Genomic DNA, 17,630 nt, shown 5'->3' with positions numbered 1-17,630 from the left:
TGGTGACATGGATCCAATGAGACAGCGGAGAGTGACACAGAGCTTTAAAGTAACCTAGCTGCACGGAACATGTCCCCCACCCCCAGCAACGCGCTTCCCTGGGGATCCTCCTTCGTCCTCCATCCTTCACTCTGTCTCTTCTGTCTGGGAACCATCACCGCAAGCCATGCAGATGCAACCTTGCCACACTGGGACATCAGGAGAAAGCCACCCCCCCCCTCCTGCCCCCTTCACATTTTCCAAGGTAGCCTGCGTGTGTACACACTGAACTCTAAATGAACTGCTGGGGATAAAATATTTAAGGTGCAGATGGAGCTGTCCACATGATAAGAACTGCTTGCGACGTGTCATGATCCAAAAGGCCTTGTGTTCATGTTAGCTCAAGCATACTAATGGTTTACCCCCAACTACCACAAGCATACAGTACATTCATTATTTCCATGTACCCCTTTCATGGAGCTAATACTCCCTGTGCCCAGAGACGACAATGATCTAAGTGCCTTCCATCAGCTTTTCTTTCAGCCTGCTTTGTTGTCTATGGCTAGGAAGGAAAATTCACTGGAAATGCACAGTTGTGCACAACTTCAATGTATCCCACCCAGATCTTCGCAATGCTTTGCCAAATTAGGAGTTGATGTGAATGACTATGAATTGAATATGTTTATTTTTAGCTACAAATTAAACAAGAACGTGACTAAAGTAATATGTTGTGCACTGAGATATATAATCATCCATTATCTGAGCCACTTATCTTCGCAAGGGTTGCAGGTGTGCTAGAGCTTACCACAGCCGTCTTCGGGCGGTAGGCGGGGTACACCTTGAACTGGTTGCCTGCCAGCCGCACGGCACACATAGACAAACAACCATGCACACGCAATCACACCTAGAGACAATTTAGAGAATTCAATTAACCTACCATGCTTGTTTTTGAAATGTGACAGGAAAGCAGAGAACCCAGAGAAAACCCACACAGGCACGGAGAGAACATGCAAACTCCAGACATGAAGGCCAGGGCTGAAATCAAACCCCGGGCCTCTATACTGTGAGGCGGATGTACTAACCAGTCGACTGCCATGCCGCCTAAAGTAGTGTATTGTACTACTTTATCTTTATTTTTGTGGCGCTTTCACAACAGCTGCAGGACAACTTAATTTCATGTATACTATATCGTCTGGTATCGTCTACAATAATGTGGTAGAAATAGCAAAACAGAACAAAAAAAAAAGCACAAGGGATTGCATGACTTCTCTTGATGAAAACCAATGCAACATGGTTTAAACGCAGACTTGAGCCACAATAACACCTTTCTTCCTCCCTCATTTTCTTCTTGCTCATGGACCGCTTCCGCTCTCCTTCATTGACAAGGACAAAGCCAATTTGTCGAGAGGTCACTGGTGGTGCAGGCAAACCTTGCTCCTGCACACTCCCTTGAGATCAGCCTTTCCACAATACTTTGTCTTTTTGAGTCATTTGTTGCACCGAACCAGAGGAGCGAGTTCTGCAAAAGCTCATTCCTGTCACACATTAGCTCCTCTCCAATACATTAGCGACTCGCAAGGGTCATGATTCTATCCGTGCGGTCATCACCGCCGGGAGACTGATCCAGACACATTTTTCATGCAAATCATTACGGAAGCAACATCCGATTGGAAAACAATGAGGGTCCAATTTAGAAAAGAAAAACATGCTCCTGCGTGTCTGTCAGAGCGCTAGCAAAGACGATGAAGCAAGCTGGCTTGTTGAGGTACCGTTTTACAACTATGCAGCACATTCACTTTTGTCCTGAGTGTATTGCAAACCAGTGAAGAAAAATGGAAAACGTAAGAGTTATTGAAAGGTGTGGAACCCACTTACTGCTATTGACACATTCTTTAATCTGAGTGATTCTGCAGTTTTTGCTTTTTGTGTATTGATACTGAATTGATTTACACCAAAAATTGCAGAGATGGCGCATGTACCGTATTTATCGGAGTATAAATCGGATTTATCTGAGTATAAGTCACATTTGTGGGTGCATTACCACCACCTTCTTTATATGCTAAATAGAAGGTGACCAATGGCATTCATGAACCAAAGGTATTTGCCAATTGCCTCAAGAAAGCTGACACGATGCAGGGATTTTGGGTGCCAGCCGAAGGGCCATTTTAATCTATACTGTACAAGTCAGGCCCGAGTATTAGTTACAGAACCAGACAAACTAAGCAAAACGGTGTGACTTATCCGCCAAAAAATATGGTATCAAGGAAGGAATTTTTCATCTATGAGGTTTACAGTCAGTAATCTAGTTTTTTTTTTCGCTGCTTTGTTTCAATATACACAGAATGCACTTCAGATAGAGATCTTTATGTGTTCTTACACAGGCGAAAAAGCAGAAGAGTATTGCTCATTTCAAAACACCTTGGGGCTTTGCAGAGACTGGCTAGGATTTGACATGGATGCCGCCTTCCCTTCTCTCACTGTAGCAGATTTTCATAGTCCGTTTAATGCTCAACAAGAGGTCACTGCATCGGTAGATACAGCGGCAACCGTGATGCTGGATAATGAACACAGCGCTGAACAAATGTAACCCATCTGGCCGGCAAAGCTGACAGAAGTTTGCCGAGCTCCCGCATCTTTCCTGGTGTGCATGAGGGTAAGCTAAAACATGGTGTGGTAAGAAGGGTAATATGTATGGGCTAACACAGGATGTTTTTAACACACACACACTCTGGTCTGCAGCGGGAGATAATAATGTCACGACCAGTAAATAATTGCATGGCTCAATGGCACATATGCTATATGTCCTTCACCTCTAACGGTCCTTGACCAAACAAAGCTGTGCCTTTCACTGATGCCGTCATCTGCTATTTACAATTGACATACAACACAAAAAGGAGGCCGGTGCAGGGGAGGAACATAGCAGCTATAAAATCTTAACGTGCCATTTTACTTGAAAGCACGGATCATAGCACGTCACTGTAAAACAACAGCTTCCATCTGTAGCTATCTCTGTGCACCGCGTAAAGGTAGAGACACACTATCAGATCGTGATCTGCGTCAGCCTGCTGAGAGATTATTGTGGGACGGCTCAAAAAATTTCTTTGGCACAAGGAGGTTCGGAGAAAAGAAAATCCTGCTGATTCTTCTTCTCACTTCTACCTTAATCGCTTCCCTGCATCTCCTTTATCTCGCCCACTCACTCTGTTAGCTTCACTCTTCAGAGAAAATACAACTTAAAGCTTACCATGATGATAAAAGTGACAGGTCCTATGAAACTCCAGATGAAATGATTATCCACATTGAGCCAGCATCTGAAAGAAAGAAAGGCACAAAATACACATTTCAGAATGGGATAGAGAAACCCTAGTTTCCTAGATGGAGTAAATCAACCACAAATTACACTGGTCAACAAATGTTTCGAAATTGTTTTAATCAGACATACGAAGTAAACGTTTCTGGATGAGGCTCTTTTTTTGTTTGTTTTCCTTGAAAACATTTTTGAAATCAGCGACAAAACTACATTTTGGGACACAAAGCAATCTCTGATTAAAATTTGTAGTTGATCAGTGCTGTGCTGGACGGAAGAATGCGCACAGAGAAGTTGTCTGAGCGTGACTTCACAATGACAACAATGTTGTTGGTCTGTAGCAGGACAGAATCAACAGCACCTCTGCTGGCTGCTGCCAGGTACTGCACTCACTCTTAACTCAAGACGCTTCAAGATTTGTTTCTTGGACAAAAATCAATTTTTTAAAAAATCAACTAATGGAATCACTGATTATTACGCCCACCCGTAGGATTGGCGTCTTTCGGCCGATAGAATGAATGATTTCTCATCCATTAATATTTAACCACGAAAGCTCTTTTTACAGATTGACCATTGGGGCAGAACAAAGGAAAGACCCTAAGTAGCCCCACTTCATAGTCTTAGCAACGATGCGGTCATTAATCTATGTAAAAAGCTTTTTTCTGCAGAAGGCATTTACAAACAAGAGGTCACCTGAGGGTCTTTTAGGAGAAAGGCATTAATGTAGCCACACCAAATCCCCTCCCTGATTCAACCGCAGTGTTGAGTCTTTCAGACACTTTCAAATGACATGAAAAATTGAACAGCTGCACATCCCGGCTGATGTTTGATGCTGGCCTTGGGGTGTTTGCATACAGTGGAAACAGAGAGTACTGTACATTTTTGTTTCAATAAAATGGGCTAGAATGATTTGCTTACACTTTTTCTGTCCCATAGCTTCCATAGTCGATCGCTGCGGAGACGCCAACGACGATGGCGGGAAATAGGTAACCAGATACGTAGTAGTACTTTTTCCGCGAGTATTCACTTTCAAAGACTTCCACCAGCATGAGGTACAGCTGGACTCCCTCCAAACACATCCAGGAAAAGGAAGCCAAGAAGAAGAAGTGGAGGATCCCCGCAATGATTGCACAACCAATCTGAGTGAGAACACACATCCAAATGAAAGAAGATGCGATTTATCCAAAACGTATTAACCATAAACACTCTTAGATTGAAGCTTGCATAACATATGGGAGAAAACTGAAGGAGGAAGTAAACAGTAACGGCTAAAACCTCTTCTAATGAAGCTGAATTTTGTCCAAAAGTGAGGTTTTAATTGGAAGTATTGTATCACCCAGCAGCAACCTATGGTAAAATAGTTGATGACAAAGTTTAACATGACATGAATTAAGTGAAACCATGGCGACTATACTTTAAATGGGGCAGCGGGGGCATCTGTCAAGGCGTGGACACGGCTTCTTAGTCACCTATATTAACTCATTCAGTACCAGCCAATTCTGGACCAAGTCTGAAAAGACGTTTAGAAACGTCTTTGGGGGTGAATGAGTTAATGATGCTGTCCTGCTCATGTCATGTCAGGGATAAGCCGAGAGGCTTTGGAACAAACAACACTTAAAGTCTCATCCATTTAACTCTGAAGAGTCTTTAGCCTTATTTTGCGGGGTTGTGAGGCGATAACGTGAAAAGGAACGAATGCAGAGTAAATCATTAGGGTGCACGCCCTGCCCTCTTACCCTGGGCTCTGTCATATCGATACCAATTAGGAATATTAACTCAGCGAGGAAGAGATTGATGCAGAGGTTCTTGTGGATGGTGTTGCGATCACTCTGCAGGCCTCGGAAAAAGCAGAAGGTGAAGATGCTCAGGCTTAGACAGACGAGCGACACCACGATGCCCACGCGGGTGATGACAGTCAACAGCAGCTCATGTTGTCTGTTGACCTGCGAGAAATATGAATAAATATCACACACTGCTTTACACGTGCGAAAAAAAAAAAAAAAAGAAACACCATTTCATGTTTTTTTGCAAAACATTACTACTAAAACCCACAACCACCTTTTTATAAGCATTACACTTATGGTCCAGTGTCACATCTGATGCGGTATTTTTTAATCAAATGTTTATTCCCTTGAGTCAAACCAAAGCCTGCCTTTTGTTGAAACGGTCGCAATAATACGATAATCCCAGGCCACTTTTCTACTGAAAGTAGCTCATGGATGGCATTATTATTTCTGCTCTTGAAAACATTTTAATATTGCCTCATTGGCAATTCACACTCAAGTATTTTCACATTTGGACCTCTCAAGCTTCAAAGCCAATTAGCTTCACTTTCTTCATCCTGTGTCACTCACATGAAACTGATTCACAGTCAACATTGTCATGGTTGAAGATGAAAAATTTTGATTGACTGAAAATTAGATGTCAATAGAGAATCTGAAATGATATTCAACTGTCAAAAGGTTTTGGAGAGATATTGCAACATTTTCGCTTTGGCAAAGAATATTCATCTTTGAAAACTTGAAGATGATTAACTGACAAATACTAGAATAAGGAACATTTCCGAATTTCACCAATTTCACCTGGAACAAGGAAAGATGATGAATATAAGCGCGGAACACAAAAATGACATACCGAGATTTTGCGGTGGGCCATGAGGATGGCGAAGTTGGTGAGGTGGCTGCAAGAGCAAGACGTGTGTGTTTTATTGGACTCAAGGAGTTTGCAGCCTTGCGTGGACCAGTGGCCCATCATACTCCGCTCGGAATAATTCCAGAAGGAGCAATTGGAGTTGAAGTAGTGCTCCATCTGCAAGATAACAAGAGATATGCTAAAGTGTCCCAATAATTGACTGCCTGAAATTGAAGTAGATGAACAACACAAAGGCCATTTACCCCCTGCTCGTACAAAGTATTTTTCCGCACTGATACGGATGAGGATTTCTCACTTCACAGCTCTTATGAAGCAATTCATACGTTGTATCTCATTTAGCACACGCTTACCAAATCAAGCGACACGTTCTTGGATATATGAGGCTTTAATAACAGTGAAGCATAATTGTTTGACGCCACGTCTTTGGAATTGCACCATTTCTCTGATAAAGAATGGATCCCCGCGTCGCCCTCGGGGAACTCAGAGACAACTTTAAAAGAATAGAGATAATTGGTGCTCCAGTAATTTCATCCTAGATTGTACAGCTAATCTAGGAGTTAATTTCCCCCCCACAATAAAAGAAAATGGCTATCATTTATATCCCAATGTTGATTAAGGAATTAGTTTTCATTAAGAATTCACTTAGGTTCTAAAGGCGGCTTTAATTTGATGTTCAGTGACTTAAATAAACTACAGAATGACCGAACAAGACATTTGGATTTCAAATTCTTCCTTCCCTCTACTTTCTAGATGTTTCAACCCCCCACAACCTCCCGGCCCCAATCCCATCATGACCCCGACTCCACTCACATCTATGTGCTCCAAGGTAAAAACCACTGGGTCATTGATGAAAACTCGGCTGGATTCTTTGTTGATTGAGGCAGCGATGATGTCGGAATTGACGGACAGGTTGTGTCCGTAAGCGTCGTTGGGCATCTGAATAGTGGCGTTTTCTGTACTGAGAAACTGCCCTAAATTCTTGTAGAGGACAAACACCAGCTTTGCAACTCCTACATGGAAAAAATAAAGGATGAATAGCATCTTGCTATGCAATGATGTTATATGAATTTTTCATTTTTCTTGCAAACACGTAATCATCCTTCCTTAATGGAGCTCACCATTGCGACTGTTGAGCTTAATGGTATTGGCCGAAAGCTGGATGGAGATTCCCCCCTTGGTGGATTGTGGGAATTTGAAATCCTGTACCTGACCGTCTGTGCTGAGCACGTAGACATCCAGGACTGCCGGAGGAGGAGTTAGAAGATGGTCGCGATGAGAAAAAAAGGGGTTATAAATCACAACGAAACATGTTTAATTGGGGACGTGACAATAAGATAAGACAAGACTCGGGAGACTAATGTCAAGGCTTTCTTATAAATACCCACGATCGTATTACCCCCACACAATATAAACGTCCATCAAAATGACATCAATTCATCCTTGTAAAACGCTTTCTGAATGAAGCGATGCAAAGCGACAAAGAAAACGCCATATGTGTATGCTTTAAACGTTAACGGGAATGACGGGGATTACAGGGCAGGTAGTGGATACGCAAAATACCCCGTAGCCGACTAATGCTCACATTAATGTATAGAATTACAAGGTCTAGACACATTCATTTATAAACTAAGCATCTGCAATCAGAGAATCCGGCCCCTTTAATTGTCCGATATTCATCATTTTGTCAGTAAGCGGCTCGTTAAACTAATACGTGATGTTTTTCTGTACCGGAGGTCAAGATGCAATTTATGAAGAGAAAGTCCTCATTTTATGTGGCCGTCTTGTTTTCCGTTTATAAATAATTCCCTCAATCAAATCATATCAGCTGAGCTCGCGTCAATCAGGAGAGCCTATCGGTTTACTGTTTCCGACTCACTTATATTGTCTGCAGGAACTTTAACGATGGCGGGCTCCATCAGGTTATCGGCGAACACAAAGGCGCCTTCCTCCAAGGTGTCCAGTAACATGGTGGCAGCATGCGTCTGCTCCGTGCTGTTCATGTCCTGCCAGGACTTCAGAGCCTCGGGTCGGAGCAGGTTGTTGACTGTATCTACAATGGCCTGTGGCAAACAACAGGGGAAAGTGAAAAACTAAACTAAATGCATTTTTTTTTGTGTGTGGTGGGGGTAGGGGTGGTGGGGGGGGGAAGAAATCTGCATTCGCATTTGATGACAAAAGGGCATGCAGACACTGATGAATAAAAAGCTGAGCGGAATCATCACATTAAAGAATATCATATGACCAGACAATAAATCACAGTGATTTAACAGCCCTTGAGGACTGTATGCATGATGTTACAAGCATGTTATGACGAAAAGAGAGTTGCAAACTAAAACTGTGGATGATGAGTGCAGCGGATTTGGTTTCTTTTCCAAGGACGTCTCATCAATGCACCCACTTGTGGTCAAAGAGTAGACAGTGAGCAGCTCTGCTCCAATAAATGGATATTAACTCAAAAGCATGATGGCACTTCTAGTATTGAAATTGGAAAAGTTCCCTTTTTATTACAATTCGAACTTAGATTCATAGGAATCAACATAAAATTACAGTTTTCTACACATACCTCTGGCTTCACATTTTTGGGAGTGAACAAAACTCTTGCATTTACTTTAGCCTTCTTCAGGAAATAACCAGATCAATACCTCTAAACAAGAAATCAATGCCAGAGACAGGTGGTGTTCATGATGCAGTGGATGGAGAGGACAGCTCAAAAGTGATGCGTGTGCATCAAATATGGCAGGTATCAGATAATGCTGGGCCATCAATCTCTTCTGTAGCACTGCTTTGGGAGACTCTATATTGACGATTGTATTTGGACACATCTTGTATATTATGTAATCAATCAGGGATTGGGCTCGTCCCCGTGCTAGTTAATTCTTTCTCTGATTAAGATATTTTGGACTTTTATGGCAATAGCATGGGGACAGTATTTTCTTGACACACAGCTGTGTTCCACTACACAATGTGAGATCCACCAAGGCCTGCTTCCATGGATGCTGTGTGGAAGAATTCAGTTAAGAGTCCTGGCTTGAGGTCCATCAAACACCTTTTGCACTCACACTCACGAGAGATAACCAACAACCCTTCCCTGAAGTGTGAAAGTTGTTAGAGCTGCAACGGAAGAAGCAACTAGTGTTTTCAACACTTTTTGTAAGCCAAAATGTGAGGTCAACAATTGGATGAAAAGTTATTTGTCCCTTCGCCGTGCAATTAGTCTGCGTGTGGCTTGTGACTTTGCTCCATCTGTTTTAATGCTGTCCCACAAGACAGATCTGCACGGAGGAAGGTGTTGACTTTGGTGGCAAGCGGAGGACGCGGCCATCCATCGTGGAGGAGGGATATATTTGGACACAACACTGTGATGCATAAACAGAACCTGACAGTGTTCGGGAGAAAAAAAAAAAAGATTTGGCCCACGTAGCCCTATTATCCAAGTGGAACAAATTGCACCGATTTACAGAAAACAATTACTCCTATGACCTCAAACCTGTTATTGTGAAACAAGAGCTAAAGTTTGACTTTGCGGTTGATGAAAAGTCAGGTGATGGTGGTTCTTGAAAAAAAAGTATGAATAAGGTGGGATTACTTTTTTTTTTCCATTAGAATGAACCCTGAAGAAATTAACAAGGCAGCAAAACAAGTAGGACATAAGGACTGAATGCAGGAGACTAGCTGTTATGACTCCTGATGTTTAATCTTGGGTCAGAATCTAAATTAAGACATTAAACAGGAGACATTTATGATCATGTCAAGACATTGTCAACCCCAGATGACTGTATTTTTTACATTTGACTTGAATGTGGTTGTACGAAGGGAAGTGTAATGAACACAGGATAGAGTGAGTACATATCAGTTTAAAAATAAATCAATAAATAAATAAATAAATACATTTAAAAAAAATCATGCTGCAGAATGCGAGCTGGTCATACAGCACAGGCATAGAGGAGGGGGTGGCAGCAAGCATGTGGCTTTGGGGGCAAGAGCTTCGCTCCAGTACCTTCATGTACGCCCTGCATGTCCTCTCTCGTTTTTGAAGCTTTTTATGTTTTAATTCATCAAGAAAAAAAAAGAGATAAAACAGAGAAAGACAGATGATTTGAAGTCAAAGTAAGCCTGGAAGAATGAATGCACAAGCTATCTCATCAATGACTCGCTTCTTACCTGTAGGTCAATGAATAATGAGGGATTTGGATGACATTCGTGATCATTGCGTAAATTGTGTGACTGCAATGCATGCAGCCAAGATTTCGTGGTTTCTTTTAAATTGGACGTTACATAGAAAGGAGGCAGAATGACTCCATGAAAAATACCATTATTATCTTTTTTGCATAGTTTCCCCACTTTAATGTTTACGATAATCAAAAAAATGTACAAAGTAAATAGTGGACAAAGACAACGCATGTAAACATAACATGCAGTTTTTAAGTTGTGATTTATTTGATTAAGGGAAAAAAAAACATTTGAAGCTAACTGGCCCTTTGTGGAAAAAAGGTACCGTATTTTTCGGATTATACGTCACTCCGGATTATAAATCGCACCAGCCAAAAAATGCATCATTAAGAAGGAAAAAACATATATAAGTCGCATTTTTGGGGGAAATGTATTTGATAAAATCCAACACCAAAAACATACATGTCATCTTGAAAGGCAATTTAAAATAAAAATAAAACTAGAGAACAACAGGCTAAATAAGTGTACGATATGCTAACGTTACATGACGCTTAAAACAACAAACTGTGAATGTGCCTGGTATGTTCACGTAACATACTAAGAGTTATTTAGACAACTATAACACAAAGAACATGCGAACATATTTACCAATCCATCAGCGTCACTCCAAATCACGAAATCCAATGAAATCTTCATACTCAGTGTCACTTTTAAACAACTCCGCCAACCCTGGAGGTAGAAGATGCAGCGCTTCCTCTTCTACGTCGCTTACGTCAGAGTCATTGTCAGTTGTTTTTCTCAGTTACCACCAACGTGGAAAGTATCAACACAGGCCGAGAAAATAACATGTGATGTGTACAATGTGTTAACCATTTCACACATACATGTAAGTCGCACCCCCGGCCAAACTATGAAAAAAAACTGTGACTTATATTCCGGAAATTACGTTACTTGCCCCCTTGTCAAATCATCAATTAACTGAGACATGTCACATTTTTGGGGAAAGCTGAGTTATTTTCATTGACCACACGAGGCTGATTACCTCCAGACCTGCTCTATCAAGAAATCACAAATTGTAAATAGAACCTGTCCGAGAAAACTAAATCATCTGCAGTAAATGTAACACAGCATTTCAGAAAAAAAAATGTACAATCAAAAATAGTGGCGGTAGTGTTATGGTCTGGGGCTGCTTTGCCTACACAGGACCTGGATGACCTGCTGTGAGTGATGAAACCGCAAATTTTGCTCTGTACCCAAAAATCTTGAGGGAGAGTGTTCGGCCTTCAGTTAGGACCTCAAACTGAAGCGCACTTTGTGTCTGTATCAGGACAGTGAACCAAATCACACCAGCAAGTCAACCTCTGAACAGCTCAAAAAAAACAAAATGAAGGTTTTGGAGTGGCTTGATTGAAATCCGGATTTGAATTGCTGTAGCGCGACCTTAAAAATGATGCTCATGCTTGAAAACCCTCCAGTATTGCTGAATAAACCAAATCTGCAAGGAAGAGTGGAAAAAATATCCCCACAGAGATGTGTGACACTTGTTGCCATTTATATACAGAAAACATGTCAGTTGTTGCTGCTGAGGGTGGCCCAACCAATTGAGTTTCGGGGGCAAGTCCTTTTTCAGGCAGCACCGGGTAGCTTTGAAAGGTTTTTCCTTAATAAATCAAATCAATATTTCAAAACTGCATTTTATGTTTACTAGCACGATCAGTGATGTTTATATATGTTTGATGATCTTAAACAAAACAAATGGGGAAACTATGCATATCTATATAGAGTTTGACCAAAATTCATAAGTTAAAATATGCCCAATAAATTCCACAAATCCCTGAAGGTCAAACTGCAATCATTTATTATGCCGTGCATCAACATATTGCACACAACTACATTAGACTTTGCTTGTTCTTTGGCTTTTTTTTTTCCTTTAACCACCACAGAAAACTAGCAATGTTGGCAGAGAAGCAAACTAGGATAATGACCATAAGAATCAGCAATGGAATTTCTGTCACGTAGGTAAGCGATAAACTCATGATGGGAGAATTCTTTTGAAACACAAACAAGACAATTAGCAATCCTGCTAGACTACACTGGAGATTACAGTGTAATCAGCCAATTAGATAATCAGATGTTTTTTTTTTACGTGCAGTGATACCTTGTTGAAGCTCCGTCCTGCAGAGTCCTTCTCACTCGGCCGTAGCTCCTGCAACTGAGCATCCAGGATGTCCACCAGCTGCTCCATGAGGCGCACTGAGGAGCTGACGTCCCCTGCGTAGATCGGGTTTTTTGTGTGCTTTGCTAGCTCGTTGGCCAAGTTTGCTGCATTTTCGCCACTGCGGATCTGCGGGAGGGCAGAATTACAAGGGTGCAAGGAGACAGATTTACTATTAACAGCCATATTAGGACAAGTTACACGAGAATAAGAGTGTAAGTAGTGTATTTGACTAAGGCAATCTAAAAATACACACGGCACACTATTTTGATAACTAATAATTTGAGTGTCCAAATATTTTCCATCTTCTTTTAAAATGTATTTATTCTTACTCTTTATTTATTGATTTATTTTACATAATGCTTTGAAGAAAAACAGAAATAAAGAGTTCACACTCACCTTCTGGGCTACCTGGTTGACCCAGTGGGAGGTACAGTTGCTGAGATCGGGGCCCTTAGGGTGCCAGGTCCCAGTGGAAAGTACACATAAATAAGATGCTGTGCCTGTGCGAGATAACAAGAACAAAAGTACAATCAAGTAAGCCAGTTTCATTCTTGCAACATCTTGTGTTGGTTTTTGCTCGACATTGGTGAACATTTTTCTCATTTTCTGTCCTAATTAGCCATGTGGCCTAACACAATTTCACACACAGTCCAATACGAGTGCATGTCGCCATGCCGTGTTCTGGGTCCAAACACCTGAGCCTACAACAGAGCCGCTACAGATTGCTTAATTATGTTTGGACATGACATGGCAAAAGGCACTCTATTAGAAACTGCCTTCACAGAGTCCCCACGCTCACTTTAGGCCTGTGCACATCAAGAGATCACGGCAAACTGGCATATCAGACACATCGAATCAACTCGGCTGTTCTCTTGAGGGGCGCAACATGTTGCGAGGCCCATGAGACGAGCTGGGGCCTGTTTACCTCGTGTTCCCTTGGGGCAAGGTCGCTCCACCAGCATGCCCCGCTGGGTCTGAGGCCACATGATGTCTCTTCTCTCAGTGGCCTCGCAGAAGCGCTCGGGCAAAGGGAACGACTCCAGGGGCGGAGGGGAAGTAGTCTGCAGAATCATAGGAGGGGGCCTGGCCGCTCCCTTGCCGCCCTCTTTGGGCCCTGTTGTGGTGGTAGTGTTGTTGGCCACTCCCCGGTGCACTGTGGTTGTTGTGGTGGCGGTTGTCGTTCTCAGAGGCTGGGGGGACACGCTGGCCTGAGATAAAGGCGGAGCTGCAGAAAAGCCACGATATGATTATTTATATTTAAGGATGTGATTACGCAACAAAAGCATCTGGTACGGGCTTCAGGCTGCAGCTGCAGAAAACTGGCGGGAATATATTTGGCACTATCCACATCATGCCAGAGCCAGTCTATCAAGAAAAACTACGTGCATGTCCAACAAATATGTTTTACTGAGTAGGGCTTACTGAAAAGTGGGTCATTTGCAAAGGTGAACTTTGGAAAGGCGTATCGTTGCCAAAAAAAGGTCCAAAATTGTTATTTCGGTTGTGAAGTAAACATGTAGTCACAAACAGAACAATGAACAGGAAGTGCATGTGTGTGTGTGTGAAATGCATCGTTTGTCTGACTACCATTTTTTCACATTGTGCATACACAAAAACTATTATTGCAGTTTGAAGCCCGTTTGCTGACACAGGTTCCAAAATGTTGTCTTGAACATGGATGACCACAGTCAACACGCTTTTTTTCTTCCATTTTTAGCTTGTGACATGCAGGAGTAAGTGTGATTCTCATGAATTAGTCAAAGCGGAGAAAACATGTTATTCTGTGTGGGTGCACTTTAAAGTCAGCTCATTAGTGTGGCACCCCCGTGGTCCTTAATGTGGAATATATCAACTATAGCGGTAAAACTATACAGCTAGTCAATGCTGGAACTTCTGGTTAATGGCTGCCCCATAAGAAACATTTTCAGATTTTTTTGCTTGTTCTCGTCATGTTCAACACTAATGCTTATTCTTCCAAGTATCCTGTTGAGTAAATTGCAGCTAAGTGCTTTGTTCAACAAGTGTATTTGCCTTCCCGGTGACGATGCCTTATCCACAGCACTCAGTCTGCACTGAACAAGACAATAATTACAGAAACATCGTCCTGGCTGGCAGTCATTTCTGCATAGGAGAATTTGAAAGATGGATGATTGCATTTCACCAGAGTTATGCAAAAAACATCGAAGAAAGTAGAGACATAGTACACTCCTTACATCAGGGGTGTCAAACTCATTTTTGTCGTGGGCCACATCGTAATTACGGTTTATCTTGGAGGGCCGTTATGAATTTTGGAAACCAAATCTCCTCCACATATTACATACACAACGTACAACAAATGGATGAATAACTAGTTTTAAAATCAAAATGTCAAGAATAATGACTGTTATTGTGGATTACATATGACAATTTGAAATTTTGGTTTAGACTTTGGCAAGCATCATGGAACTTGACATGCTTGATTTGCTTTCGCGGGCCACATAAATTGATGTGGCGGGCCAGATCTAGCCCCCAGGCCTTGACTTGACACCTGCGCCTTACATTGAACATGATATACGAAGGAAGAATATGTGACGCACTACGATGGTACACTGGAACTCGAATAATGTGATCTCGACATATTCCCGGTGTTTACTCAAGCAATCATGTTTAAATAATGCTTTCTTTTTTATTTTATGACGATGGCTAGATATTTTGAATTATAATATTGGACAACCCCCCCCCCCCAAATTATCTATTTTCTTGAATTTTTGTTTTGCATTTGGCAGCCAATGTAATGCACACTAATGACACCTGCATCTTATCACTCTCTCCCACTCTTGTTCGTTTGGCACAAGTTACGCCGTGTGCATCATGAAAAAATAACAGTGCCCAAACTACCAGATGAGAAGTTGAGATCAAGCGCCGTTTCTGTCGAGCAAAATTAACAACTTAAATAGCATCACTGGCCCATGTTAAGATCTTGGGTATTGCTATCAGACACTCATAATGATTTGTGTTTTGCATGTAATATAATGCAGTATATAAAACATATGATAGACCTGATAAAAACTGATTTTGTACCCTGGTGGAAATTAATTAAAGCAAAAAAAGTTGAACAAATAGTCTCATCCCAATTAAATTAACGACATGATATAAATCTCAATGTATTTGCTGGTTGGGTTTAAAAGGGGCATTTTTATCAATGGCAGGGTCTTTAATTGGGATGCAATGTGCACTGTGAATCTAATCGCACTGGATGACTGATTTCCTCCATTAGGCTGCCCATAGAGCGTGCGGCAAGCGGCGCGGCTATGGCGCGCCAGCCGAGCCTGGCCGCTCGAAGCAACGCAACCCCCATAGTGAAAACATCGATGAAACAAGCTGACACCGACCCAGCGATTGGAGGACAGAGTCAGCTGTACAGGACAAGAGAAGCTGAATGGGGGAAAGAAGGGACTAGGGGGGAAGTGCACGTCGAGACGATGACAAGAAAATTCAGAGCGGATGCAATACGCTTGCAGACAAAGAAGACAGCATCTGTCTTTGGGTGGGATTGAAAGAGAGACAATAACACCCGTATCTATCGGATAATGTGACTGACAAATACCCATTAACCCTAATGTCTGAATGTGAGAGGTGAGCTGAACCTTTTGGCATATTAGCTCTGTTGACCTAGGAAATGTATTTGTGGGCTGATGTGCAACAAACCACGCATACTGTATATTGGTTGACTTATTGCATTAAATGTCTGCTTTAACCTCAGCCTCCCGGCATGCATCCCCAAGTGACGTCTTTCGATTTAAAACAGAGAAATTGTTAGTTGCACAACCTGTCAAAGCACTCATGACGACAACCTGTGCTTAGCATCCATTCTCAACCGGTATTTACACCTGGACGTCTGAAACGTCTGCCTTCATGTCGTGTTGTTTTTCACTACTCATCCAAGTTAAAAAAATAAATAAATAAATTCCACCTTAAATGTTACCTTAGTTTTTTCAATATAATCTGGACTGTGTTTAAAAAAAACAACTAAATCCGGTCTTTTTGCGGGAGTCTTACTTCCAAAGTGTAGAAGACGATAAGGATAAGCTTCCTGCTCTCCATGGGTGGAGAATCCAGACAGAAATAAAATGAAACTCAATCTGCAGTTTGGCAGCATGATTTAAGATAACGCTCTTGCAATTCCAGTGAGTAAATCAACACGGCATTCACTGTAATCCAAGTACATTCTTCTGGCACGTCCGTTTACTACCATATCTTGTCAACATCGCTCGTTCAATCGGGCTGCTTGTCATAGCTTACCAGGAGGTTCAGCCATGCACTCTAGTTCCTTTTCATCGTAAAATATCTTTCAATTTTTTGGTTTTTTTTTTTGTTTTGTTTAATATGCTAGATTTTTTTATTATTCCCTTTTATGAGCAGTGAACTTGTACTGGACCGTTTTTAATACCAGATGTTGGCAACATGATCCAAGAAGTTCCATTCCTCATTCCGTTGTCATATTTAAGAATATAGTCATGCACAAATTCTGTAACACTGTTGTTTACTGTGTTTATTGAGTATGAAACATTTGGTAAATTAAATTCATTAAAACGTTAAAACTAACACACAGCACACTCTGACTGGTCGCAAGAATGTAAACAGGAATACGTTACGATCTCCAGACCAATAATCAACACATTTATCAACAAATTAGCCTTCATTTATAATTTCAAATTATAATTCTGTGGAGTAATAGGCATGCTAACCACATACATAAATAACTGAAGTGGCGTTTAGTAAGTAAACAACGTAATCTGTACCTGTAGTTTTGACACCATTATGTCACATCTGGTAGAAGCATTTAATTGATTTGACTTTAATATTTTACTCCCAAAATAAATACATGCGGTATTATCATCATACTATTTTTTTTTCTTTTCTGTCTTTTCTACAACTCTAGGCATTTGTTTTGCTTAGCACCGACATTTGGCATTCCCATTTTGTTTTCTGGTTCGGAATTGTCACTGAAGATCCTTGGGGTGAGATAATATGAAAGCCAGCTACGATATGTATTAGAACTTGATCCATATGGCACCCCCCCCCCAAAAGTCTATATCTAATAAATAATGGCCCATAGCCGATATAGGGGCGAATAACCAATTCATTAGGTGATGTATGAAACATGGAAAGTGTCTGTGATTTGACACGCGTATACACAAAACAATGTCATGTAAAATACTACTATCGACAGGAATGTCAACTTCATGTGTCAAGAGGGATTCAATTAAACTCAAGCAAAAATTCAACACTGCGACGCTAAACAAATTTTAAGATTCATGGAAG

General features: G+C 41.4%; 1 protein-coding gene across 14 annotated transcripts in view; it reads right to left on the bottom strand.

Annotated features, from left to right (window-relative positions):
• adgrl2a (adhesion G protein-coupled receptor L2a) overlaps positions 1-17,630 on the bottom strand; it is a 106,161-nt gene that overhangs the window by 14,058 nt on the left and 74,473 nt on the right. For 9 of the 14 annotated variants that reach the window (XM_086115028.1, XM_086115034.1, XM_086115035.1 and 6 more), the window contains 11 exons: positions 13,252-13,551; positions 12,723-12,826; positions 12,267-12,452; positions 9,936-9,974; positions 7,815-7,998; positions 7,057-7,179; positions 6,749-6,948; positions 5,921-6,094; positions 5,023-5,229; positions 4,205-4,425; positions 3,224-3,290 (listed from right to left, as the gene is read on the bottom strand). In XM_086115028.1, coding sequence (XP_085971154.1) covers positions 3,224-3,290; positions 4,205-4,425; positions 5,023-5,229; positions 5,921-6,094; positions 6,749-6,948; positions 7,057-7,179; positions 7,815-7,998; positions 9,936-9,974; positions 12,267-12,452; positions 12,723-12,826; positions 13,252-13,551 — 1,805 coding nt within the window. The remainder of the gene's footprint in view (positions 1-3,223; positions 3,291-4,204; positions 4,426-5,022; positions 5,230-5,920; positions 6,095-6,748; positions 6,949-7,056; positions 7,180-7,814; positions 7,999-9,935; positions 9,975-12,266; positions 12,453-12,722; positions 12,827-13,251; positions 13,552-17,630) is intronic. The other 5 variants (XM_086115036.1, XM_086115037.1, XM_086115025.1 and 2 more) reach the window with 1 other exon arrangement.

This window comes from Hippocampus guttulatus, chromosome 7 (assembly GCF_054856545.1).
Source record: "Hippocampus guttulatus isolate MCC_2025c chromosome 7, RoL_Hgut_1.0, whole genome shotgun sequence".
Classification (NCBI taxonomy): domain Eukaryota; kingdom Metazoa; phylum Chordata; class Actinopteri; order Syngnathiformes; family Syngnathidae; genus Hippocampus; species Hippocampus guttulatus.
The sequence above is the reverse complement of the archived record's forward strand: the minus strand, read 5'-3'. Positions and strand labels throughout refer to the sequence as shown.